The sequence below is a fragment of the Ovis canadensis genome, chromosome 1 (assembly GCF_042477335.2).
Source record: "Ovis canadensis isolate MfBH-ARS-UI-01 breed Bighorn chromosome 1, ARS-UI_OviCan_v2, whole genome shotgun sequence".
NCBI classification, from domain to species: domain Eukaryota; kingdom Metazoa; phylum Chordata; class Mammalia; order Artiodactyla; family Bovidae; genus Ovis; species Ovis canadensis.
In genome coordinates this window covers 190,034,978-190,059,674 of record NC_091245.1, presented here as the reverse complement: position 1 = coordinate 190,059,674, position 24,697 = coordinate 190,034,978, and the positions used below count along the sequence as shown (strand labels likewise).

At 38.2% G+C, this 24,697-nt stretch overlaps 1 protein-coding gene across 5 annotated transcripts; it reads left to right on the top strand.

The window, feature by feature from the left end:
- Positions 1-21,418, top strand: MIX23 (mitochondrial matrix import factor 23). Of its 5 annotated transcripts, none has more exons than XM_069555912.2 (6): positions 1-293; positions 1,014-1,130; positions 10,143-10,268; positions 13,035-13,181; positions 17,662-17,721; positions 21,106-21,418. In XM_069555912.2, exons 2-6 carry the CDS (start codon positions 1,080-1,082, stop codon positions 21,154-21,156), a joined length of 435 nt encoding a protein of 144 aa, XP_069412013.1. In that variant the 5' UTR covers positions 1-293; positions 1,014-1,079; the 3' UTR covers positions 21,157-21,418. The 5 variants fall into 5 exon arrangements, with proteins under 5 accessions (XP_069412013.1, XP_070145444.1, XP_070145445.1 ...); XM_070289343.1 differs by lacking the exon at positions 1-293 and adding an exon at positions 5,232-5,322 and having other exon boundaries at positions 1,053-1,130; XM_070289344.1 differs by lacking the exon at positions 1-293 and adding an exon at positions 5,296-5,322 and having other exon boundaries at positions 1,058-1,130.
- The last annotated feature ends 3,279 nt before the right edge of the window (positions 21,419-24,697 follow it).

Here is a 24,697-nt window from a genome sequence, read left to right as displayed (position 1 = left end):
GGGGCCCGAGCGATGCGCGGAACGTGCGGATCGTGCGTAGCGCTCAGACAGTGCGGGTAGCGGCCTCGCCCCGCCCCGCACGGTCCAGCGTTTTGGCAGAGGGGTTAAGAAAGCTCTTTTAGAGTCTTGGTTTCCAGTGCCATTGCAAAGCATTCTGTGCACCTAGGAAAGTACCCGTTTAAAATAGAAAAAAAAAAAGTAAATGCTTATTGGAGGACTTTCGTGAACTGTAGACCCGAAGTCACACTGCCTAGATAAACCAGTATTTCAGAACAGTTTTTGCAGTGTTTTCAGTGAGTATGTACATGACTTTCTCAAAACTACTTAATTGGGTTCTTAGTGACCAGTGGCCTTGGTCTCTTGTTGGCTTTGGGAGTATCAGGCCACCTGAAAAATTCACATGAAAGCGAAAGTTGCGCAATCGTGTCCGACTCTGTGATCCCATGCACTGTAACCCGCCAGGCTCCTCTGTCCTTGGAATTCTCCAGGCAAGAGTACTGGAGCGGGTTGCCATTTCCTTCTCCATTTTCTTCTTCACATACATGTTTCCTATTTTGTTTTCTATTTGCCTATTTTTATAAAACATTTTACTATTTCTACACCTAAACATCTTAATCACCTCTTACCCAATACTGCCAGAAGTGTCTTTTCTTGACATTTCTTGCTGGAATCAAATTCTTAAAGAACAAAAGCCCCTCTGCTTTAGGGACGGGTTAAGAGAGTTAAGAAAAATCTTACTTCTACGTAAGAGTTCCTCTTCGAATCTGGTCGGTGGGGCCATTAAATTGTTTCCCTTTTGTAAGAAAATGGGATTGGCGTAAAACGATCCCTTCAAGTTCTGACATTCTTCTATCTATGCGCTGGGGCCAGTTCCAGAAGGACAAGTTAAACGCATAAGAATGAAAAGAAGGATAGCAGCGTTACGGGCTTCAGTGTGGATGAGGAAAAGCAGAAAACATAAACCTTGAACTCAGCTTTCTTGCTGAGATTTCCCTCTCAATATTTTTTGTTAGGCGGCGCCGCGGACACCTTTGCTCCGCGGTGATTGGCTCGGAGCGGGGACCTCGTGTTTGTCCAATATGGCGGCGCCCAGTGGCGGTGTGAACTGTGAGGAGTTCGCCGAGTTCCAGGTGATGGGGTTTTCCTCACGTGGCATGCGTACCCTTCCTTTTGTCCCTGGACCCTATTCCCTTCTCTGGCCTGAGAGGGATATGCCAACTAGTTGTATCTGAAGCGGGCAGTTCAAGACTCCTTTTTCGAGCCATTGGAGGTCATGGGGGCGCGAGCTTGGCCTTAGGGAAGGAAGCTGCCGCGTTGGGGTCATGGTTCTACCTACTCCTCCCAGCCCTTGAATAACTGCACCCAGAAACTCTGGTGGTTCTGCGGTGCCAAAGCCGAGCTCGGCCGGGTGGGTACGGATTGTGTAACGATTGTAACAACCTTCTAGCCGTTCTTTGAACTCAGTTCTTAGCTTCTGTCATTCCCCTCCTACTTTAAGCTGAGCATTTGCAAGAAAGTGAAGGAGAGCTTGTTTACTTGATGAAACAAAAAAAAAAAACTTGTTTTACTATTTTAATGGAGCAGAACTTTTGGTGTCTTGGAGGGGCGATTGATTTTAGTACCTGCAATGGTGCTCTGCCTTCTTAACCATTAGAGAAAATACATTTAAGAAAAAGGTTGTATCTTTTATATATAAAAACACCAGAGGTCCAGGGCTAATTATTAACCCACGAATTAAAGAACAAAGGGTCTAGATTTTGACCAAGTTGCTATGAAAATTCTACTATTGTAGTCATAAATCTGCTGCTGTCTCGATAAACTGTTGAATTTAAGTCATGAAAAGGGTATTTTAAACTGAAGATACCGAAAAATCTGTTCATGCATCATTGACCTCTGTAGTAAGCTTTGTTCTTGGAGCCGTTTTTAGGGAGTAATATTCTTGAAGGTAATCTCAACAGATTGAATTATTTGACAAACATCATTTAATCAAAGAAGTTTGTGTGGGTTCTTTCCACCATTATATACATCCTTTTCACCACTTCAGCTGCACAGATTAGATCAGCACAACAGCAACAGACTGCAAATGTGATCACAGTGCCCAAGAGATACAAAAGTTGTAAAAATCTTAAGATAGAAAAAAGACTTGGATTCTAACATATATGAAATGTTTAAGATTAACTGGCACATTTGTGGCCTTGGTCTTGTCATATTAGCCCTGTGATCTAACTTAGTGAGCTCAAATAATTGAGCAATGCTAGCCTTCAAGTTTGTGAGAAAGAGCCCTGGTTAGGGAATGAAGTGTTCCAGGTTCTAGTACTGCTCCTGCAATTAACAGCTTTGGGACCTTGAGCAAATCGCCTAACCCCTTCCATAATTAACTTTTGAATCTGTAAAATAAGATAATGTTAAATAACGCTTAAAACTGCTTCTACCTCTGTGTTTATTTGAATCTCTGAAACAAAATTTCTGAGGATATCTTTGAGCTGTTGAAACATCCAACCGTGCTTGAAGAACACTTTTGATTTTCCTTTGGACAGTCAGATTATATATTATAAGTGGGGCAGAAGCTTAATTGTCTTGGAGAACCATTTTATTCGCAGAGATGATATAAATAAAAACGTCATAAAATGAATCTCATTAATGAAACCTGGAGAGGTTTTTAGATTGTTTTTCTTTTTCAAACGTGTGATTTATAATGGAGAATTTGTTGTTCAGTTGCTAAGTCATATCCAACTCTTTACAAATAATGGAGAATACCCTTGGTTAAAAGTCAGAAGATCTGGTTTTCCAGATCTGGCTTTGGCATATCATTTTACCTCATATTAAAAGAATATAAGAACATTTACCCCTGTTGCTTCAGAGTCACAGAAATGTAAAAATATATATATTTTAAAATGTAAAAGTTTAGTATAACATTTAGGTTTTAATGGATTTTATAAAGTTATAAACTGTGATAACTGGCACACTAACAAATTATGAATCAAAGTTTATATTTTTAGAACTATGAAACCATTACATTGTGTATGTAAATACCTTATATATGAAAAGCCCTGCGCTGAATACTGTGGAAGAGAAAAAGAAAATCGTGTATTTTTATTATGAAGATGTTCAAACACTAGAAAAATTGAAAGACTTTTACAATGAATACTCGTGTACCCAATATCTGGATTCTACAGTGATTCACTGTGTCTACTAAATCACATATCTGTCCCTCAATCTATCCATCGATCCACATTTTTCATTTTTTTGGATGTATTTCAAAGTAAGTTGCTAGTTCATCACTATGACCCATTTGTGGCCACAAAGGGAGAGAGGTCTCTGGTGTCTTTTCTTTTTACAGTGACATCAGTTCTATGGGATTATTGTCCCACGCTTTAGGACCTCATTTAACTTTTTATTGCTTCCCTAAAGGCCCTGTTTCCATGCAGCCGCATTGGGTTTTAGGGCTTCAACATATGAAATTGGGGGCAGGTTGGGGGGAGGGCATAGTTCAATCCATAACAGATATCTGCTAGGTACCAGGCACTTGGAAAACTGAGTAAAATATAAAAAGAGCTCAAGTTAGGGTATAAAACATGTAGAAGATGTTTAGAATATGAGGACAGTGTTATAACAGTTCAGAGAGAACTAAGTCAAAGAGATGTAATTGAGCTGGGTCTTGGGTGGATAGAACCAGGGTAATTCTCGACAGAAGAAACAGTATATAGACAGAAAGTTTTATGTGTTGCGGGGGAAATAGAAAATTGCTGGAATTCTGAATTTGCACAGGAGCATATTTGGATTACAGAAAAGATTGGAACCAGGTTATGAAAGGCCTTGAATGCCACTTGTGAGGTTTCAGGAGTCAGTGAGCAGAGTGAGGGAGTTGATCAAAAAGATGCTTTTGGAAGATTCATTACTTCTGCCACAGTCTGTCTTTGTGCCCTATCATTTTTGCAGTTAGCTTTGCTGTAGCTCTTCTTATCTTCAGTCATTCTTTTCTCTACTTAATTTCTCCTCTTCAACCTAATCTCCATAAGGCTATGGCTTCATACTGTTATTAATATCTTCGAAATTTTAAAATACGAACCGTGCATCTAATTTCAGAATTGTATGACTAGGTATAAACTACCAAACATAGCATACAAGTCTTTAAAATCCAATCCCAAAGTGATTCTGCTTAGTTAAATCTCTTACCACTGCCCTTATTCGTACATATTCTCTCTCCCCAACCCCTGCCACTTCCAATATACATTTGAACTTTGCTGTCTAGCCATATAGGCCTGCTTTTCCCTGACCACATGATGTTTTGTCATTTGTGCTTTTTTTCCCACTTGACAGCCTGAAATACCTTCTTCCTGACCCTATCTGAGACCCAGTGCATGTATTACCTGAGCAAAATTAATTGAGCATTCCTAGGATATGTAAGTTTTCGTATTTCTGATAGGAATATTAACTTACAAGATTAATTTTGAGTTGTTTGGTAATTAAATATAGACTGAATAGGCTATTTTCTAGCATCCATGGTGGTTTCTTTTGCAACATGCCTAGCTGCTCTCTGTTCCCATGCCTGGGAGTGCAGAGGACTGCAGACGATTCTGGCAGTTGTAGGCAAGTCTGTATTTCTGGCTTGCAGGAAGCACACTGTGAACATTGTTGTAAAAATGGAGTTTGAGGAACCATGTCTTCTAAAAAGAGCACCATGTGAATGGGATCTACTTCTGGGTACCTTCTGGCAAAGTGAGGAGAAGAAAGGTTAAATTCCAGATCATTCTATGAAGCACATTTTAATTTTACTGTCATGTAATGGACCTTTTACCTCTCCCTATATACTTTGAAAGCTTCCTAAAATAATAAAAGGGATTTACCTAAGATTAACCTTAGGAATAGAGTGTAGTATAATTGTAGGGACAACAGGAGGTTTTCGCTACCCCTCCTTGCTGCTAGACATGCTAGCCCTTCAGTACTGAAATTGCCTTCCAAGAGGGTGAAATGAATGAAAGATAATGCATGAAATACAATTCCAAGATAAGTGCCAGAATAATTTTAAAGGGTCAGTCTAAAATTAGAGATTCATGATGTATCAATTTCTTGTTTTGAGGAGGGTGAAAGGAGAAGCTACTACAAAGTTTGAAGTTATCTTTTTGCTGTGCTTTGACACTTAAAAGCTGATTTAGGGTTCCAGCTCCTATACAGAGAGAGCCACTGAACTGTGTATATTTCTGTATTATCTCTGTGGACTTGTGTTGCAGTTCATTGTATGATGTCTGCTCAAGGGTGTCTTCTTTATATTTTCTTGGCGAATTTGTGAGAAAGAAGGTACATCGTTGGAGCTAGTATCAGGTAGGCAGTCAGTAATTCATTTTGAATGATACACATGGTTTAATGGCAGGATTTATGTGCCTGCATTAACCTTCATCTGCTCTCAGCCTGTGAGGTCTGCTCAAGCTTTTCTCTAGACCTTGGAGCTGCCTGAAGAGCCCTGGCACTTTTTGTAATAAAGAAATTTGTGCCTAGTGAGGTAGTTTGTAGTTCTTTTCCTTTTCTTTTTGCAATTTTGAAAGCAATTCCTTCCTAAGTCTTACTCCCTTTCCGTTCCTTGAGCTTTTCTAGTATCTTTTTTCCTATCTTAAAAATAGCTTATGATTCTCAGCAATTCCCAAACGAGTACATTATCAGTTGAGAGATTGTCATTATATCATCTCGAATTCAGTACTGTCCAGTAGAATTTTCTGTGATGGTAGAAATTTGTCCTGTACAATATGGTAGCCACTAGCAATATGTGGCTCTTGAGCACTTCTTGAAATGTAGCTCATGCAACTAAAAAACTAAATTCTAAATTTAATTTTAACTAAAATAACCTCATATGGCTAGTGTCTACTATATTAAAAGCCAAGCACTCGATCCTATATTGATGATTCTTTAGCACACAGAGAGGACTGATATATTTGAAAATTCACATTTTAGGTTCCATTTGTAAGACTTAAATTGATTCATTACCTAGTTAATGCTGATAAATTCACGTTGTTATAAGGAACTTAATAGTTTATCCAGATTGTTTTATCAGAGGGAAAGTTGGTTGTATTGCTGGTGATTGTACTCAAACCTGAAGTTCAAAGTAAGTCATAATTCTGGGAAATGTGAAGATATATAATCTTTCACCTGCATTGCTATACCAGTCTCCTAACTAACCTCTTTGTATCTACTCTTATTCCTGTCTAATCCATTTTCCACATGTTAATACTTTAACCTAAGCAGTTATTTCAGAATACAAACCCTATCATATAACTCCACTGTATTTAAACACTTCGTTGGTTCTCTGTTTGCTCTCAGGAAAAAGACTAACATCCAGTAAGGTGACCTATAATGGTGGGCCTCATTTTACACCATACTTTGTCTTACCCTCTATGCTTAAGCCATGTTAACTGTTCAGTCCATTAAACATTCTATTTAAATGACTCCTGTAAAGATGACCTATAATTTCCATCATGTTAAATCTAAGAAGTTAATTTCTGTCCACATCTTTATTTACTTCTAGTAACATTCAACAGGCTTCCCCGGTGGCTTAGATGGTAAAGAACCCACCTGCAGTGCAGGAAACCCGGGTTCCATCCTTGGGTCTGGAAGAGCCCCTGGAGAAGGGAATGGCTACCCAACCCCAGTATTCTTGCCTGGAGGATCCTGTGAACAAAGGAGCCTGGTGGACTATAGTCCATGGGGTTCCAAAGAGTCGGACACAACTGAGTGACTGATATTCAACACAATTGACTGTTCCTGCCTTGAAACCGCTCTTCTTCTCAGTTCTGTGACATCACAGTCTTTTTCCTGTTTATTCTTTAAAATTTTATGTCTTTGTTATTTTGTTGGTTGGGCTGGGTCTTCGTTGCTGCACGTGAGTTTTCTGCAGTTGTGGCAAGTGGAGGCTACTCTGTAGGTTCAATGCATGGGCTTCCCATTGCCGTAACTTCTCTTGTTGCGGAGCACAGGTGCTAGGTGTGAGGGCTTCAGTAGTTGCAGCATGCGGACTCAGTAGCTGTGGCTGGCAGGCTCCAGAGCACGGGCTCAGTAGTTGGTTCAGGAGCTTAGTTTGCTCTGTGGGTCTTCCTGGACCAGGGATTGAATCCCTGTCTCCTGCCGTGGCAGGCAGGTTCCTATCCGCTGTACCACCAGGGAAGTCCTCTTCTGTAGTTTCAGATGCTGGACTTCCTTCTTGATTGTTAACCCCCTTTATTACCTATAGTCTCCTTCAGGGATCTCTTCCAGTTTCCTGGTGTTAGAGAAATTAATTTGGAGAATTCCCTGGCTGTCCAGTGTTTAGGACTCCAGGCTGTCACTGCTGAGGGCCCAGGTTCACCAAACTCTTAAACTATCTTTATGTCTTGCCTGGACCACCATAGTAGTCTGCTCAATGTTTCCATTCTCAACTTAGCAGCTGAAGTTGTCTTTTAAAATACTGTTATATCATTCCCTTGCCTAAAACCCTGTTTCCTTTAGAACAGAATCCTTAATTGTTTCTGTGGTTTCCCTTGTCCTTCATTTTCTCATCAACTCAGCTCTCACCTAATACCACTTTTTCACTTACTCGCTTCCAGACCACTTGCCTTCTTTTTGTTCTTCAAACATCCCCAAGTTTGTTCTTGCGTCTTAATTTTTGCCTTGTTCCCCAAAATGTCCTTTTAGTTGGCTTATTTGTGTCATTCAGATCTCAGTTCAAATGGTATGTCCTGGAGAGGTCTGTCTTGATCTCCCTGTGTAACGTATTAGCCCCTCAACCCCACTGTTCATCTCATTACTACAGTTTTGTTTTTTGCACACTTTTCTGCACTGAAAGTGGCTTGTTTATTGGGATACTTGTTTATTGTCTGTCTTTCCCATGAGAATTTTGCTCCATAAGAGCAAGGACCTTTTCTGTTTTACTCATCATTGTAGCCCTGGTGTTTAGAATAATGTCTAACATGTACTAGACGTTAGTAAATATTTTTTGAAGGAAGAGTGAGTTAATGAACTCTGTGCTCTCTAATTGCTTCATATGTTTGAAGAAGAAAGATAGCTGAGGACTCTCATCCAAGGAAAGCTTTATCTGGAAGGTATAAACTTTGGCTTCAGGATCAGTTTGATTTAGACAGGAGGAATGATGAGAGTTTAAAGGTTTTTTTGTTTTAATAGGCAAGTTGTGGGAGGTAAAGTTTGCCAGGAAGGTCCCTGTCTACTACTTAACTATTTTTTGCCTCTCTAAATAGTGCTGCCACTGTTTGTTCGGAATTTGCCACTTATTGACATTGTATATCCTCTACTGTGTATAAGACATTTAATGTGATGCTTGCTTAGTTAGTATGTTGAGATTATCCCCTAAGAATTCCAGATTACAGAGTATCTTGATACCGTTGACCAAAATAGAAAGATACAAGAAGAAGTGATAAGATAGCAAGGTTGGTTTTAGACCTGACATTTGCCTGTTTTTATTAGTCTAAATAATGGCCTTCTACAAGCTGTTTTACTTCAAAATTGGATTCTGGAAAAGGACATTAAACTACTAATTAAAGAATAATAGGCTGGTCAAAGAAGTTGTGATACCCCCACTGAATGGGATATTTATGCATGTATTAAATATGTCTTATATTTTTATAAAAATATTTGCAGATATGTATAGAAAAACTAAATAATGGTTAACAATGGATAATTCTATTTTCTTTAAATTTTTTTCTAATTTTCTAAAATGATTATGTAATTAATACTTTAATCATAATAAAAGCTTATTTTAACAAATGGATAAAGGGAAGGGAATATAGCCAATATTTTATAATAACTTTAAATTTAATAAAATCTATAAAAATACTGAATCAATAAATTGTATGTTTGAAATTAATATAATATTAATAATCAACTATAATTTAAGTAAGTTGTCACAATCATATGGTTAAATAATGTATAAAATTCACACTCATGCCAATTTTCAAATGAAAACCTGTCATTTTTAGTATGCCCAATAAATAAATAAATGGATGGAAGAAATGAAGAAGTTGATTTCAATCCCGGATTTAAGTTTGGCGAAGAAATAGGTTCATATATTGAAAGAGGTTGTTAGATGTTTTCAGTATTATATTGAATATATATGTATATATATACCTAGTATTATACACTTCTATTTTCTTGATGATTTTCAGTGATTGTTTTGTGGGGCTGGGGTGAGGTGGGAGTGTATTAAAAGAGAAAGAGAAGAGTATATACTATAAACATTCTAGAGTTTATATTATTTGGAGTCAGGAGGTAGCTGATGCTCAGCCTTCTTTAGTGACAAGTGAGAAGAAGTACCCTAATCAGAATGTGGGGAGAAGGGACTATGCTGGGTTGGGGTACTCATCAGAGTCTTTCTAAGTCCCCTGCCCTTTTGGTATTTGTATTTTGATGATTGTTTTTTGAGAGTTGGATCCTCTTTTAGAGGGGAGAGATCCTTGGGAAATGTGAGCCTGGGTAACTGAGAAAAGGTAAGGCTAATTTCTGCTTGTTGTATGAACAAAAAAACACAAAGATTTGATTCCTTTGCTAGCAGCATACTTTTTTTGTTACAAAAATTATATATACTCATAGTAAAAAACTAAAAAAACAAAAAGCCTAAAGGCGGGGTTGGGGGGGCCGCCTAAGAGAGTATAGATTAATTTCTGCATGTTAATCACTGCTGATGGTTTCTTACATATCTTTATAGAAGTTTTCTATCTAGCATCACATTTTAGAGAGAGTGACAAAGAAGGAATAGAACAAGCAATTATGTTGGATTGTTTTGGACAAGTTGAAGTAATCAAGTTCAGTAGAATCCTTTTTGGCTGTATGCTAGAGATAGAAAAAACACACAGTATTTGCTAAGCACCATGTGCCAGCAAATGGGGTTTACAAATGAATAAAAAAATCTTTATGCTTAAGACAATCACATTTGGGCCAAGGAAACAGAGTTGTGCCAAGTATTAGAGTTACTATTACATAAACTACCTGTCAGTCTTTCCATAAAGATTTTTCTGTGGTTGTACTGTATATAGCATGGTTTCCCCACTCCTAATATATAGTGTTGTAACATATCCAAGAGCTTTAATTATTAATTTCTGCTTAACTGTTCTTATCACTTAACTTTCCATTCAAATTATTATTCTTTTATTTTAAATATTGTATAGGAATTACTCAAGGTGATGAGGACGATTGATGACAGAATAGTACATGAATTAAACACTACGGTTCCAACAGCTTCCTTTGCAGGGAAAATTGATGCCAGCCAAACCTGTAAACAACTTTACGAGTCAGTAAGTGTATCTTTTGAGTCTTTTGTGCTTCCTTTATGTCTTTCTTTGCAGGCAAAATAAGAAATCAATTGGCATATAATTAAACTGTGGAAAAAGAATGGAATCTTCACGTTTTCTTGTCCACACCTGAAGGTGTGTAAAAGTTTTGATCTGGTTTCTACAAACTAAAGAAAGTGTGTGATCTTAAGCAATAGTCTGAGAAGATATGGTTCTAAGAAATGGGGAGATATAGTTCTAAGAAATGAAAACAGTCTCCCCTTGTGGGCAGACTCTAACTTAAGGAAACCTTACACATTAAAGAAAACAGGAGAGAATGAAACAGTCAAGTAAAACAGTGAGATAAAAGCGGGGTCTTTGAATGAATCGGTGTTATCAAAGCTAGACAGCTGATACAAGGAAGAGTTAAAACCCTTCACACTTTCTGTATCTCCTTTCTTCCCTTGCTCATCAGGAAAGGGAAAAGAAACATTTGGCAGGAGAGAAGGAAAAGCCACAGATAAATTGTCCTACCAAGGGTACAGGTTCAGTCCCTGGTCAGGGAACAAAGATCTGGCAAGCTGTGCAGCCAAAAAAAAAACATGAAAAGATGAAAATTTTAGACCAAAAGAAGTTCTCAAAGCTGTGGTAAAATAAAACTGGGAAGTTCTAGGTATACCCACTGTAGACTCTTTTTTGAATCATTCGCCTGCCCCACCCTAAATGTCTTCATTTCAAAATTGCTTTCCCCAAATCAAAGGAAATATGGTTACGATATGATTATCCTTCAGGATTTTTCTCCTCTAACCACAGTTTTGCCATACTGAGTTTCTTAATAAATATTATCTCAATTCCTTTGATAAACACTTTATATATCAGAAATAATTCTCATATGACCAAATCCTCAAGCATATGATACTGATTAGCCAGTAAGCCTGGTTTTGTGTTATTTTTTCCTCTGGTAGGTTTATGTCACACCAACTATTACTCTTAGTTGTCCTCATTTCTTTGACATACATGTACAGAAGTCCATGCGTGTTCCTCTGGCATACACTTAGGTTTGAATCTTATTGAAGGATGATCTTGAAAATAGTTGACAATACTGAGTAAAAGATGATTTACCCAGTCCTTCCTGTTTACATGGCTGTGGGTTCACAGAGGGTCTAATGTGAAGGAAAAGTAAGCAGGTGAGGGTAGGAGCATAGTCAGCATCCAGAAATGTATCCACCGGGAAGGTGCCAAGTTCAGGAGGGGAACAGTGGAGGAAAGCCCAACTGCGGAAGGAAACTGGTGAGAGACCAAAAGAGAATTACTGAATATTTAATAAAATGTATACAATTTGAATTTGATTTTAAGATGTAGATAGAAAAATGAGAATATTGTGTTCGACTTCTAGTTGATGCTAATGCTGTTTGAGCAATTGCTGGCAGAGTTAGACAAAATATCAAAGTAATTAAATAGCATTTAGCATCTGAGTAATATATTGAGTCATGTTGCCTCTAAATTTTAGAGGTGGAAAGGGGTATTAGCAATAATTTACCCATAATTCACAATTTTACAAAAGAGGGAACTGAAGCCTGTAAAGCTAATTATTTAGCCAGTCTTACACAACCTCAGGGAGAGTTTCAACTCTGACGGTTATTCTGTTTGGGGGAGAATAGTTCTGTACCCTCAATGCCTCCTTTAATTTTCTGTAATTATACCTGAAGGAGTTAATAAGTAACAGACGTAGCATACTAGCTAGTAAATATGGGCCTTGAGGCTGTCCTTGTGAATCCTAAATGTTACAATGAAAAGAATTAGCATATTAGAGGAATTTACTCTAAGTGGGATTAATGTCTATTAGGCAATTCCTTTTACATGAGTACAATTTATAAGTTATGTACTTTTAGTATTACTCTCTAAAATATAAAGATTTATTTTTTCCTGGTATCTATTAGACCAGTAGTTCTTAATCACAGGGTTCCAATATAATCATTTAAGAGATCTATTTCAAATAACTTATGAAGAATGCTTATAGAATGGTTGTCAGTCCTGTATTTTATGTATTTAAGATATATATAGTGGTTAGGTTATTTCTATTACAGCTGTCACTAGCATAGCATTAAGGTATTCTCCCTTTGGACTGAAAAAGGAATGATATAACGTGATTACATGGAGCAAGCCAGCATTTAAATTTTAGTTGGAGGTGAACCACTGTTAGCACAATTGATGGAGTTAACAATCTCTACTTCATTTACAGTTTTTCCTGGTTAATACTTTAAATCCTGAAAAGAGTTCTGTCTGACATAGGTAAATGTAGCTTTCTTTTGTTTTCCTTTATTATAACTAAAGACTTTTATACATCACTTGCTTCATAACTTTTTGCACTTGTTGACAATGTGAGGCTGGGAAAAAAATCAAAGGACGAAAAAAGAGAAAGAGCAGCAATAGTAAGTGGCTCAGAAAGTGTGTGTGAGTAAGTATAGGGTAGATGAACACACAGATGCAATCATGGGAGAGAAAGGAGTTCAGAGAGGAGACTGAAATGAGAAGCCCAGCAGGAGGAGTGTGGGAAGAGAAGTAGGGAGGCCTGGGACTGTAGTGAGGAAGACGACAGCCCAGCCTCTCACTTCCTCCCTCACAGCCCCTGCCTTTGATCTACTTCATTCAGCACAAACTTCTCTTCCATAGACTCAATTTTTAAAAATTATTTTAGAAAGTCTTACATTTCTGTAGTCTAAAATTTAAAAATACTGAAATGTGACAAATTGGTGTGATTTTTTTTTTCCTTTTTCTTTGTTCTTTTAGTTGATGGAGGCCCACGCTAGTAGGGACAGAGTCATAAAAAACTGTATAGCTCAGACCTCATCAGTAGTAAAACAGCTCCGAGAAGAGAGAGAAAAGAATTTGGATGATTTAACGTTATTAAAGCAACTTAGAAAAGAACAGACAAAGGTAAGTTGGATAAGGTTTACATTTCTAAGGCAAGGTTTCCATACTTAGCCTTCAAAAGAAAAGCAGTTTTTAATATGAAAAAACCAGAGTAAGATATGCTTATTACTTAAAATGACCAGGAGGTTAGTACTTCATTCTTAATGGGCTTTATGTTATTGCGCTTTAGTGTTAATTAGTAAATTAATGTGCATTTTATGATTGTATGTAATGTAGCAGCTTTAGCTAAAAAAAAGCATGTAATCATGTTATTTCCATTCCTTTATATATTCTACAGTTAAAGATATAAGGATTAATACAGATCAACACCATGTTAAAATATTTGTGGAAATCACATCTGTATCTATATTTTGAGTCTTGAATTGAGAAAAAACATTTTAAAAATATATTTACAGTTTAAAAATATTTATCTCTGGTTTCATCTGTAGGAACCTGCTAAATGTAATACAGATGTTTAGCTTCAGGATGTTACCCTCTTCAGCCATAAAAATGTAGTACAGTACTGTTTAGATATAACCAGGTACACTAGAGCCTCCTTACATTTATTTCTTTGCTATGGAAAAGATGGTATGGGTCTTTGACTCTTTTCAGACTCTCCTTTGTTTCTATTTCATTTCCCATCCCTGCCATTTTCCCTTTTAGGAAAACACCAAGCATCCACTGAGTGATATGTCAGAGGAAGCCTTATTTTCCTAAAGTCAGCTATTATGTAGATGAGTGTAGACTTCAGAGTAGAGTTAATGAGGCATAGCTATTTCTTTACAGCCCTTAAATGTGGCAGGTCAAGAAAACAGTGGAAATGTATACCATATTTTATTTTCTGGACTGCATTACTGTCTTTTGGTGAGGGAATAGCTCAAGGGGTAACTTTTTATTCTGGTACACTTTCAAGCTCTCAGAAAAGTTGCACAAATAGTACAAGGAACTCCCATGTACCCTTTACCTATATTCACCTTTTGTTTACATTTTGCTCCACCTGCTTTACAATTCGTTCTCTCCACCCTTCCTACCCTTTCCTCCTTGCCTCCCTTTTTCCCTGTCTTCTTCCCCCTCCCTCCATACACATTTTTTTTTCTTAGCATTTTGAGAATATCCTGGGCACATTATACTCTTTTACCCCTACATATGTTGGTTATTCCCTAAGAATAGGGGCTTTCTCATATATGCTATTGCTGCTGCTTAGTCCTTCAGTCATGTCCCAACTCTGTGACCCTATGGACTGTAGCCTGCCAGGCTCCTCTGTCCATGGACTTCTCCAGGCAAGAGTACTAGAGTGGGTTGCCATGCCCTCCTCCAGGGGGTCTTCCCAGTCTATAGATCAAACCTGGGTCTTCTGCGTTGCAGGCAGATGCTTTACCACTGAGCCACCAGAGAAGCCCTTCTCTTAACATGACCGCTGTATAATTACCAAAATCCTGTCTGCATTTTAAGATGGCATAATAGGTGACTTACTGGTCCTTGCATGTTGGGTAACTGAAAATCCAGTGTGACATAGAATCATGTTTTCATACTGAACAAGTTGTGAAGTTTGCTGTCTGTTCAGTGGATGTAGCCAAGTTTTGTGAAGGGGACCTTGCTGTCTCTCAGGTCTTGTCTTTGGCTGCACACAGGAGAGTGTGTGCACTCTCTAAGTCATCCTACTGATGCGGTGTGTCTCACTGGATACAGGATTCATCCACCATCTTCACTGTTCCCTGTGTTCATGATGACTGCTTCAGCCCTGTGCTTCACACCTGCTCAGTCATTAGTCAGCAGTGGGCTCTTCAGTGAACTTGGGCTGTAAAGGTCATCTTAGGAGGCGTTTTGGAAACCAGCCAGTGAGTTATGAAAGGTAGTTTCCTAGCCTGTGACATTGCATGGGACTATAGTAGAAGGTAACCGTGGGTAGTACTTAAGCAAATAAGGAAGCTTGGATTTTTTCTTCAAGTTTGCTGTGAAGGTTATGGAATCAGAAAGAGGCAGCTCTTAAAGATGTTCCAGCTCTACCTCATCATTTTCTATATGTGGAAACTGACTCAGAGATACTGACCTCCCCAGAGTCACAAACTAGTAAGTAGTGGGACTGGGCTTGAATCCGTCTCTTCTGACTCTGAATTCAGCCAGTGTTTTTACATTAAGTTGTGACTAATAGTCAAATTCTGATTACTTCAGTGAATAGTTTATTTGCATACGATGCCAATCTGAAAGTTCCCAGTTCTTTACCCTGACCCTTACCTCAAAAAAGCCTTGCTGGAACGATATATCTGCTGTCACCTGTTCATAGCCTTTGAGAGGAATTTTACCTGTGTAAGTCCCAGAGCCTCAAAAACAGCTATCTCAAAGGTAGCATTTTGTTGGTGCCACTGAAATTGTATTAGAAGCTGGCTGTAATGTCTGCCATGTTCAAGAATAGAAGAAATAGTGATTATAAAGGCAGATTGCTCTGAGGAAATCCATCTACCACTTGGAGGTTTTGTAATCTTGTAAACCAATATGAAACTTCTGAATTTCAGTTTGTAAAATGCAGTTGATACTTAATATCTTTTATTTTGGAGGGTAATGATTAAATTGTATAATACATGTAAGAGGTAACATATTGACTGATATGAAGTAGCAGATTCTTTCCTCTTTGAATCTCTGGGACTCCATGTTCGTTCCATTAATGCTCTCTACAATATCCTCCCAACCAGTGGTTTCCACCTTTTGTTTAACTAGTATTAAGAGAATTGAGGGGATGTACAGTCTTACGTGGCAGTGCATTCTCTTTTTGGACAGCTGTAATTTTTCAGATATTTTCTTACTGTGAAAATCTGTCTCCTTGTGACATGTAATTACTGATCCTTAATCATCCCTCTGGATAAGTCTAAACGCATTTCTACAGGACACCCATTTAAATATTTGAGAGCAGTTATAAACACTATCTTTGGAGAAGGAAATGGCAACCCACTCCAGTGTTCTTGCCTGGAGAATCCTAGGGACAGGGAAGCCTGGTGGGCTGCCGTCTATTGGGTCGCACAGAGTTGGACACAATTGAAGTGACTTAGCAGTAGCAGCAAAACACTGTCTTAGTGGCCTGTTGTAACACTGTTCTTTGAAGTTGTTACTTCTTTGGCAGAAAATCGGGCTTTGACAGAGCTGTGAAGCTTTAATGATTTCTGTGTCTATATAGCTGATTAAAATCTGAAGCTGAAGTTGTTCTCATTTAAGCAGGTGGGCTTCCTCAGGCTTGTTACTACTCCGCAGCACAGCAGACATGCTGTCCTTCCTTGTTCGTGGTTTCAATCCTATATTCTGGTGCATACTCTTGACACCAAGTTTTGAATCTAAGAAGGGAGTTTACAAGGAGCATTGAATCAGTACCACATCCAGTCTTATTAGTGTTAGATGCACATTTCTCAAACCTGTCTGAGCTGTACTCCTAATTTATGCTTAGGTGCTTTGGTCTGGGTCCCCACCTCTTTGTCGTCCAAATCTTGTCTAACTCTCTGGCATTTTTTCCCCTAAATCTCCTGGCCTGAGGACATCATCCTGCTGTTAACTTCTTGGCTCCCTCAACCTGTGGTTCATACTCTTTTTCTGCTAATTTTCCTGAATACTTCGAGGTTCTCCTCCTGGAACTAGTTAGCTTCCTTTCCTGTCAAGTCTCTCTGAGCAGAGGCGACTAGGAATATGATGGGTCCTGCCATCTGGACCTGGCAGTGGGATTAGCTACTTTTTTGATGGAGTTATTAGGTTGGCAGTTAAAAAGAAAGAAAGACTTTTTTAGCATTTTAGACCTCAGACCTCTGGCCGTATGATTAAGGTATGGAAAATTCATCCCTTTCTCAATTACTTGAGCCTTTTATATCCCCCTTCTCTGTTTTTCTTCCTTTTTCTTTTTTCTTTTATTCAAATCAGGTTGCCACCTCCTTGTCCTTTTTTTGTTTTGTTTCTCTGTGCTATCTTTGCAAAGCTATACTGTAGGATCAATAAGTCAAACTGGAATTACTGAGTTAAAGGACATGGGAATTAACATTTTTGCTAAGTCTTACCAAATTGCTCTCTATAGAAGTTAAAATAATTTGTACTCCTACGAAAAAATATATGTGAGTGTATCTTTCCCCATACCCTCACTAATACTAGGTTTTATTGGAATTATCAAGTTTCTTCTTTAAAAAAATTTTTTTGTCATGTTATGACTCAGTTTGCATTTCTTTTTGCATAAGTAAGAGTGTGCATTTAAAAATAGGTTTATTGGCCGTTTGTTTTTTCTTCTGTGAACTACCTTAGCTTTTGAGTTTTTTTTTAAAGCTGTCAGTAATATGCAGCAATGCTTGAGAACTATGGCTTTATAAGATTTAACAATTGATTACATACAAGAATATCACAGAAGGTTTTGAAATCTAGCCTAAGTATTGACAAAACATCCAGGAACAGCAGCTGGTTTTGTTAGGAAAACATTATAGAGTTTGGTTTTAGTTCTTTAAATTTTCATAACTTCATTTTTGTGTTCCTTTTCTTGCAGTTGAAATGGATGCAGTCAGAGCTGAATGTTGAAGAAGTGGTAAATGACAGGAGCTGGAAGGTATAAAATAATGTTGATTCTTGGAGGGAACTAGGAGGGGAAACAGAACTAGCAAAAGGAAACAAACCAAGGGAGGAGGGGGTAAAGAGTGCCTTGGGCTCTTAAGAGTAAAGATCCTTCATTTACAAGCAGTTGAAGGTTCTACCTTTTTAGAGGGGTGGGAGTTGCAGTTAGAACCCAAATAGAGCCGTCTTATAAACAAAGTAGCCTTACAGTCTCAGGGGGAATTGCGTGGTTGTCATGGTAACAGAATTGGAGACATTCTATATGATTCCTGATATTAATTGTGGGCTATTTGATATTTAGACTCATTAGTTGTTAACTTAGAACCTTTAGTCAGCTTATTTAAGTTAGCCTTTCTGTGATTAGTTATTTCCATAAATTTTCATATCATTAACTACCCTTCACAATTGCTCGTTTTCTGACATATCTGATCATGAAACTTTCTTTGTATATAGTTTCATATGGTTTCACCGGTATCTGATAATAGGGCTTTTTATGGCTCCTAGATTCACATGCTCCTTATTACCACCTGCTGCTGCTGCTTAGTTGCTTCAGTCGTGCCCAACTCTGTGTGACCCTATGTGTGACCCACCAGGCTCTTCTGTCCGTGGGATTCTCCAGGCAAGAATACTGGAGTGGGGTGCCATGCCCTCCTCCAGGGGATCTTCCCAACCCAGGGATCGAACCCAGGCCACCTGCATTGCAGGCAGATTCTTTACCACTGATCTACCAGGGAAGCCCTATTACCACCTACATGATTCTAATTAGGAGTTAGATTGGGGGACCAGGATCCTAGGACTTTACATGTAGTTAAAAACCACAAAATTCTGACTTTTTAGTTTTCTGGAAAAGTATGTTTACATTCCTCTCTAAAATTTCAAAGATTTCCAAAGGGCAAAATATATTGAATCTGAAAGAATGAACTGAAAATTGTTTTATCCTTTGAAATTAACTGATGGAATTGGGCTGAATCCAGACGGAGGTCAACAGAACCAAAAACTAGAGTGTACCAACTTGCAGAGCCCTGAATAAACTGCAAAATACAAATTGACTTTCTTTGCTTTATCACATTTATTTATCCTATCGTTTTTGCTAAAATTTTGTATTTCTGCCCTTTCCACCTATGTGATAAGATGTTTGCTCCTTGAAAGATTTTGGCAAAATTTGTCCATTTTTATTCTCTAGAGAGATAATATTTACTCTTGCGGTGGGATGGGGATGGGTACAATGAACATCTGGTTTGGAAAACCCAGTGCAGGGATTGATGTATGTAAAATGTAGTAGGAAGAATGAGGCATTTTTGGATTTGGTATTACTTTAAAAGAAAATATGCTCCATCCACTCCACATATAATGAGGCTATTTGTTTTCAAGGGAAGAAATTGTAGCCATGGTGCAATAGGCCAGCAAAAATGGTTGAGAAGTTATTTAGGGAAAGGATTTGGAGAGACTCAGACAGGTTGTGTATATCATCCCAACCAGTGTGTCAAACCACTAATCTGAAGCTTCTGATCCGAGCATTGGGAACTCCAGGGACATGTCAGAGCTAGGAGCTATAAGAAAAAAAGGCCAGAAAGAGTCTATATAATTTCCTCGTGTTCTAGTTGTGAGATACATATGCCAAAGAGCATGTAACATGTCGAATGTAAAGAATATTAGTAAAATGAACATGTATCTACTACCCAGTTTAAGAAATTGAATACCAGTACCCTATGTAGATTTTTCTTTTATTTTTATGCTAGTCCATTTTAGCCAACATGGGTTGGTTTCTTTGCAGGATTTTTGTTTGTTTTTTTACCTAAAAATGGTTAGTTCCTTACATCAGTAAAGTATGAGGGTAAATTCTGAGAAAAAATTGTTTTACATTTTTATAATTTTTTAAATTGGAATACAAAATTCTTTAGACACATGATTAATTTTTTAAAAATATTAAAAGATATACAATAAAAATTCTACTGTCATGCCCCTCTAATTTTAACCACCTCCTTTCCCTTTCCTCTGAAAGGATGTACATGCTTTCAGATATTTGTAACTTTAAAATTTTGTTTGTATGTGTACACACATATACGTATATTTTCTCCTTTATCAGATAAATGGAAGTGTGTTTTTCTTAATATATCTTGGCGATCTTTCCAAATTAGGATGTAAAGAGATTTCTTATTCTTTTTTTATGTTTGCTTTATATTCCATCAAATGGCTATACCAAAATTTTTATTTAACACAGTCCATATAACAAGTAATCTTCAAATGTTTTTAACATTTATATTTGTTTAGTTTTTAGGAAGCAAGGTAAATAGAACAAAACATTACATAAATTTATACAATTTAGCAAAAGACTGGGCTCCCTTTGTAGATTGGACTTCCCTACCTACATGGTGGAGCATCTGGCACTCATTTAGAAAAGCATGACACACACATACAAAAAAGAAAAGCATGACAGATATCTAAATAAAATCTACATTATAAAAGAATTTTTAAACAGTTTTATCTTAAAGTTAATTTAGATATTTTGTCAAACTGTCCAAAATATGTGATATGGAATTAAAATATTTGTGAGTTACTAAATAAGCTAACTTGTGATGATTTTTGTCCTTGAATAATTTAAATTTTATTAAAATAATGAAAATTATTTTTTTTGAAAATTATTTTATAAATGAATATCAAGGCAGTCTGTGCTCTTCAGTTCAGTTCAGTCGCTCAGTCATATCTGACTCTTTGCAACCCCATGGACTGCAGCACACCAGGCTTCCCTGTCCATCACCAACTCCCAGAGCTTCCTCAAACTCATGTCCATTGAGTCAGTGATGCCATCCATCCATCTCATCCTGTCATTCCCTTCTCCTCCCACCTTCAATCTTTCCCAGCATCGAGGTCTTTTCTAGACTAGGCACTGTGCTCTTAGTGCCTAGTAAGTCAGTTTGAATTGGTGAGGAAACACCTCTGTTTCCTAAACCTGTTGACTTGGGGCAAAGAAGGTTATGAAGTGAAGTGAAAGTCACTCAGTCGTGTCTGACTCTTTGCGACGCCATGAACTATACAGTCCATGGACTTCTCCAGGCCTGAATACTGGAGTGGGTAGCCTTTCCCTTCTCCAGGGGATCTTCCCAACCAAGGGATCGAACCCAGGTCTCCCAGATTACAGGCGGATTCTTTATCAGCTGAGCCACAAGGGAAGCCCAAGAATATTGGAGTGGGTAGCCTATCCCTTCTTCAGCAGATCTTCCCCACCAAGGAACTGAACCAGGGTCTGCTGCATTGCAAGCAGCTTCTTTACCAACTGAACTATTAGGGAAGCCCCAAAGAAGGTTATAGTCACCCGAAATTTCAGGTCTAATTTATACTGGATGACTCAGTGACCTTTGTTTCTGTTCACATGTCGTAGGTGTTTAATGAACGCTGCCGAATTCACTTCAAGCCTCCAAAGAATGAATAAAAAGATACTTTTTTTTTTAAGATGGACCGGGTCATCTCATAAAGAGTCAAGCATGACAGACATCAATGTGGTGGGCTTCCCAGGAAGATTTCTGAGCCAACAGTCCAAGACCTTTTGTTGATTTCAGCCCCACTTAGCCAAGACCTCACATATAAATAATTCTGATAATTATGGAGAAATCAACTGCTATTTTATACTGATTCTGTAAAAAAAAAAAAAGTTTTGTAACTATTAAAATAATTTTCTGACTCAGTGTACATAATTATTTGATTGTTTTCCCAGTTGAGATAGTAAGTTCTTGGAAGAGTATTTGAATACAATTTCAGTATGTAATTTGATTTATATTGTATCTTTTTGAATTTTACAAATTTATTGACATCAGCGTAGACCTTTTTGGTCATTGATAGTTTTATCTCTTATTTATCTCTTTAGGTTTATTGCTCGTAAGTTAAAGGGAAGTAATATGGCCTGGATACTGTTCAAGGAAACTCTCTTAGCACCTTATTTTTATATGCAAAAACTATTGTTGGGTGGAAACATTTTCCTGGATAGTGTTTCTGTGGACAGTGAAAAGGAAAGCAAAGTAAAACAAGTTCAGAAAATGGATAAGTAGAAGATGGCTTGCATGGTGGACTTCTAGTACAGGGTGATTGTATCCATTTTCTGTTGTTGTTTAACAAATTTAACAGCTTAAAATCACTCCTGTTTGTTATCTTACGGTTCTGTAGGTCAGAAGGCTAGGAAAGCTTGACTGAGTTCCCTGCCTGGGGTCTCAGAGGCTGCAGTCAATTTGTGACTGGCTCTTGTCTGGAGTCGCCAGGGGAAGAACCTGCATCCAGGCTCATTCAGTTGGTAGAATTCAGATCCTTTCAGTCCTAAGACTGAAGTTCCTGATACCTTGCTGGTTCTCATCAGCCACTCTGAGCTTCTAAAAGCCATCCACATTTCTTGATGCTATGGCCTTCTCCCTTTTCAAGCTAGCAATGGTGCATTGAACCCTCATTCTTGGAATCTGACTTCTTTTCCACTATAAGCCAAACAAACTGCTTTTAAAGGGTGTATATTAGTTTTACCATAATAATTTTCCTTTCTTTTAACTTAAAGTCAACTGATTACAACTCTAATTATATCTGCAAATCCCTTTTTCTGGGTAATGTAACATCACAGATGTAGTGTCTCATATTCAAAGTCTGAGGAGTTAGCGTGGGGCTTCTTGCAGAGCCATTCTAGGATTCTGCCTACCACAGTTTAAACGCAAGCCTCCTGGCTCTGGCGCAGTTGGATCAACCCACCCAGCAGGGTTGTGGATAGGCTTGTGTGTTCAGTGTGGTGACTGTCCGGTTGTACACTAGAGCATTTTGAGCGTTTACCATGGATCAGATACTGCTGTAGTTGCTGAGGATATTATAAGACCTACTTTTGTGAAGATTATATTACAAGAAAAAAATATCCTAGTGCCAGCAATGAAAAGGATTTTCTATAGGACTTGCCTGTTATTGAATGGTACATGACAGAAAAAGTGAAAGTCACTCAGTTGTGTCTGACTCTTAGCAACCCCATGGACTGGAACACTCCAGACTCTGTCCTTGGAATTCTCTAGGCAAGAATACTGGAGTGGGTTGCCATTCACTTCTCCAGGGATTCTTCCTGACCCAGGGATTGTACCTGGGTCTCCTGCATAGATTCCTTACTGTTTGAGCTACTGAAGAACCCACATGACAGCTGATATTTAATAATTATTAGATGTATGAGTGAATTGAATGGATTCATGAAAGAATAAAAATAAGACGCAACAAAGATGTCCAACAGGGAATTCAGAACCAGAATCCTTGGAAAAGATTTATAACAGCCTTTCCAGCATTTCACGTCTGCTCTAAAGTACTGTCTAGTAATCCAATTTTAGCAGGATGCTTGAATCATTCCAATATTATGAAAATGTAATTATGGTATGGATGACTTTTAGTGTAAATGAACATGAGTGTATTTAGTTTGTGATAAATGGCACTTAAAGCCTCAGTTTTTAAGAAATGGGTGGTTACATTGCTCTTGAAAGTTGATTTGTGTGCTGAAACAGTGTCTTGCATGTAATTGCTGCCTTACAACAATGTTGTAATGTTGCTTTTGCTGCTTAAAGGATAGGTAAGTGTTAGTCACTCAGTTGTCTGACTGTTTGTGATCCCATGGACTATAGCCCTCCAGGATCCTCTCTGCATGGAATTCTCCAGGCCAGAATACTGGAGTGGGCAGCCATTTCCTTCTCCAGGGGATCTTCCTGACCCAGGGATCAAACCTGGATCTCCTGCACTTCAGGCAGATTCTTCACTATCTGAGCCACCAAGGAAGACCCTGAAGGATAGGTAAGATTTAGCCAGAAAGAGAGAAAAACTGAAGGTACAAAAGTTCAGAGAAGAGTCTGGCCCTTTCACTGCAAAATGGAAGATAACCATGGAGGAAATACCGATGATAATCCATTTGCAAATTCTTTTGAGTGCCTTCCACTTCCAAATTCGAGGCACTATTAGCCACTACTAATAGTGCTAATCAGTTTCACTGCTAATCAATGAACAATACAGATTAAAAAATGTTTTCTTCTCAAAGAGCTTTCTCAAAGAAACAGTGACAGACTATTTTCTTGGGCTCCAAAATCACTGCAGATGGTGACTGCAGCCATGAAATTAAAAAAACTCTTTCTTCTTGGAAGAAAAGCTATGGCAAGCCTAGACAGTATATTAAAAGCAGAGACATTACTTTGCTGACAAAGGTTTGTCTAGTCATAGCTATGGTTTTTCCAGTAGTCATGTATGGATATGAGAGTTGGACCATAAAGACAGCTGGGCACCAAAGAACTGATGCTTTACAACTGTGGTGATGGAGAAGACTCGAAAGTCCCTAGGACAGCAAGGAGATCCAACCAGTCAATCCTAAAGAAGATCAGTCCTGAATATTCATTGAAAGGACTGATGATGAAGCTGAAGCCCCAATACTTTGGCTGCCTGATGCGAAGAGATGACTCAGAAAAGATCCTGATGCTGGGAAAGACTGAAAGCAGGAGGAGAAGGGGATGACAGTGGATGAGATGATTGGATGGCATCACCAAGACAATGGACATGAGTTTGAGCAAGCTCCAGGAGATTGTGAAGGACAGGGAAGCCTGGTATGCTGCAATTCATGGGGTCACAAAGAGTCAGACACAACTGAGTGACTGAGCAACAGCAACAAAGAGCTTACATGTAGTAAGGGGAGACAAACCATAGAAAACAATTATACAGCATGCTAAGAGGTGATAAAGTTCCACTCCCTCCCCGCCGAAAAGCAAGTAATCAGAAATGGAGGTTGCAAATGACTGTTTAGCTAAGAGAATATTATAATGCTGTTGATCTTTGAAAAGTCAATTGAATTAGAGAATGAAATGTATCAAATAAGTATAGTAATAAAAAGGAAGTTTTAGGGAATTCCTTGGCATTCCAGTGGTTAAGACTCTGAGCTTCCACCACAGGGGATGCAGGTTCCATCCCTGGTCAGGGAACTACATCCCACATGT